The sequence below is a fragment of the Cicer arietinum genome, chromosome 5, assembly GCF_000331145.2.
Source record: "Cicer arietinum cultivar CDC Frontier isolate Library 1 chromosome 5, Cicar.CDCFrontier_v2.0, whole genome shotgun sequence".
Taxonomy (NCBI): Eukaryota; Viridiplantae; Streptophyta; class Magnoliopsida; order Fabales; family Fabaceae; genus Cicer; species Cicer arietinum.
In genome coordinates this window covers 72,071,675-72,074,134 of record NC_021164.2, presented here as the reverse complement: position 1 = coordinate 72,074,134, position 2,460 = coordinate 72,071,675, and the positions used below count along the sequence as shown (strand labels likewise).

Genomic DNA, 2,460 nt, shown 5'->3' with positions numbered 1-2,460 from the left:
TTTTACTAAAAATTTATTTAAAATATTAAACTAATTTATATTTATAAATTAATTTTAAACCGATTTAAAATTAGACTGAACTTAATTAAAAAATAATTTTTAATAATTAAATCAAATTATTAATATGATCCAGCAATTCCAGTTTTGCTCTAGAGACCCCTGACTCGTGACTTCAACAAAGTGGCCACATAACTTAATATAAAGTTATATATAAAAAGGACTAAGTTTCTTTATTAAGAGGGAAGACCTATATATATTTATATATATCAAATTATGAATGGTCTCTCTGTGGTCCATCATCTCGCATAGTATAGTCTGTTTGAGAAAATGATAGGTTTGCTCCATACAAACTATTCATCCTAATCCTATGCAGTGTATGAATCATTGATGATGAGATGCCGTTAGATCCGTCCAACTACTTAAAGAACACTTGTCTCTTTTATCTTTACTTGCATTTGCATATACATAGAAATGAGTACAATATTTAAACACAAACATTTGGACACCATGTATAAATAAAGTAAAAATATTCTATGATATAACTATTTTTTTTAATTGTTTACGTGAGTCCAAAGAGTTTTATTTATTAACAAAGACACTCATTAACATAACCCTAATAATATTATATGAAATAGACATCGAAGTTAAAATTTAATTAACAGTTCGAGATTAAATGAGTGGAATTTGTTTATCCTAAAAAATAAGAGGATTAACAAGTTAGAAGAAGGAAAAAGAAAAGGGTCGTTGGATAAAAAAGTAAGTGTACATATATTTTCCCAAGCATAGAATCTGTCCAAAAATAGCCACTATATTCATTGACAGATTAATCGCTCACTCAGTGTCCACCGTTCCGTTCAGTTGAGTTCACCCCCCACATGATTGAAAATTAATATGTACTAATCTAATCTCCATTCCCATTGGCATTCACATTCACCTGCTTCAACTTCATCCAACAACTTTCTCTCTCTGTCTCTTTAATTGCTAACACAAACAACCACCTCTATCCCATGGCTCCTTCCCCTACTTCATCCTTCACTTTCTCCCTCTACTTCCTCACTACTCTCATTCTAACCGTTGTTGCATTCACAGAACACAACAACACACAAACACAAACAACTAGTCCACCCCCAACTCCCATTCCTCAAGATGACGCCACTTCCATTCCTCAACAACAACACACCTTCTCAACATTCAAACCAAGCGTAGCCATTGTCATCAGCGTTCTAACCGTCACTTTTTCTTTCACCTTCCTCCTCCTTCTCTACATCAAACACTTCAGCACCACAACCACCTCTGAACCTATTAACATCGACAGTAGCAGTAGTACTGCCGCCGGAATCTCATCACTCACCGCCGGTAGAAAAAACTCTGGCATAAACCGTTCGGTAGTTGAATCGTTGCCAATCTTCAGATTTGGATCACTTTTAGGTCAAAAAGACGGTCTAGATTGCGCGGTTTGTCTTTCCAAATTCGAATCTTCGGAGATTCTACGGTTATTGCCGAAATGTAAACACGCTTTTCACGTGGAATGTGTAGATACATGGTTAGAAGCACATTCAACTTGTCCTCTTTGCCGTTACAGAGTGGATCCCGAAGATATTCTTCTCGTCTTGGAAAATTCATCATCAACAACAACATCAACATCCACATCATCGCAATTGCAATTGAATCAGAATAAAAAAGAATTAGATGATTTTGTAGACATTGAAAGAGGAAGAGGAATAGAGTATTACCGAAAGAGACATTCGTCGGTAGGAGAGAAGGAATGGGAACGAGAACGAAGGAAAACGGCGTCGTTTAGATGGTCATTGGATAGTTCTAGAAAGAAAAACGAGAATGCGCATGCGAGCGTTGGAATCGGGATTGGGAGTTGTTTTGTGGGTCCCAGAAAAGACGGGATGTTGTTAACGAAAGAAGAGACGGAGAAGAGGAGTAGCGTGGAAAGGAGGAGGTTGGAACACAAGATAATTGTGTCACCGAAGGTGAGTAGTGGGGTCCACAGAGATCAACGGTGGAGTGATGTACAGCCGTGTGATCTGTTGTATCTAACGGCTGAGATGATGATAATGAGTGAGTCGTCGGGGAGAGTGAAGAATAGGAATAGGAATGGCAGAAGTGTAATTAATTCGAGAAGTGTGTCTGAGATCACGGGATTCAGTAGGTTACCATTTTCAAGCAATAGGTGTAGCAGCAGCAGCAAGCAATAATAACAATAGGCGCAGAGAGTAAAGAGAGGGAGGGATTGATATCTAGTTCTAGAACACAAGATGTACGGTTGCGATTTTTGTAATTTATCGCCGGCTTCTGATTTCATTTTTAGCAATAGTGTGTGTGTGAGAGAGAACCCTATATGTGTTCTGTTCTGACTCAACAACGTACTGGTACTATTCCCTCTCTTGTTGCATTTGTATCTTTACGGTAGCTTAACAGTTAGTAATAGTATTACCAACTTTTTGCATA

At 37.4% G+C, this 2,460-nt stretch overlaps 1 protein-coding gene across 1 annotated transcript; it reads left to right on the top strand.

The window, feature by feature from the left end:
- Nucleotides 1-624: 624 nt before the first annotated feature.
- LOC101508770 (RING-H2 finger protein ATL43-like) lies at nucleotides 625-2,460 on the top strand. The gene has a single exon (XM_004501578.4). The coding sequence runs from the start codon at nucleotides 1,008-1,010 to the stop codon at nucleotides 2,205-2,207; it is 1,200 nt and encodes a 399-aa protein (XP_004501635.1). The 5' UTR covers nucleotides 625-1,007; the 3' UTR covers nucleotides 2,208-2,460.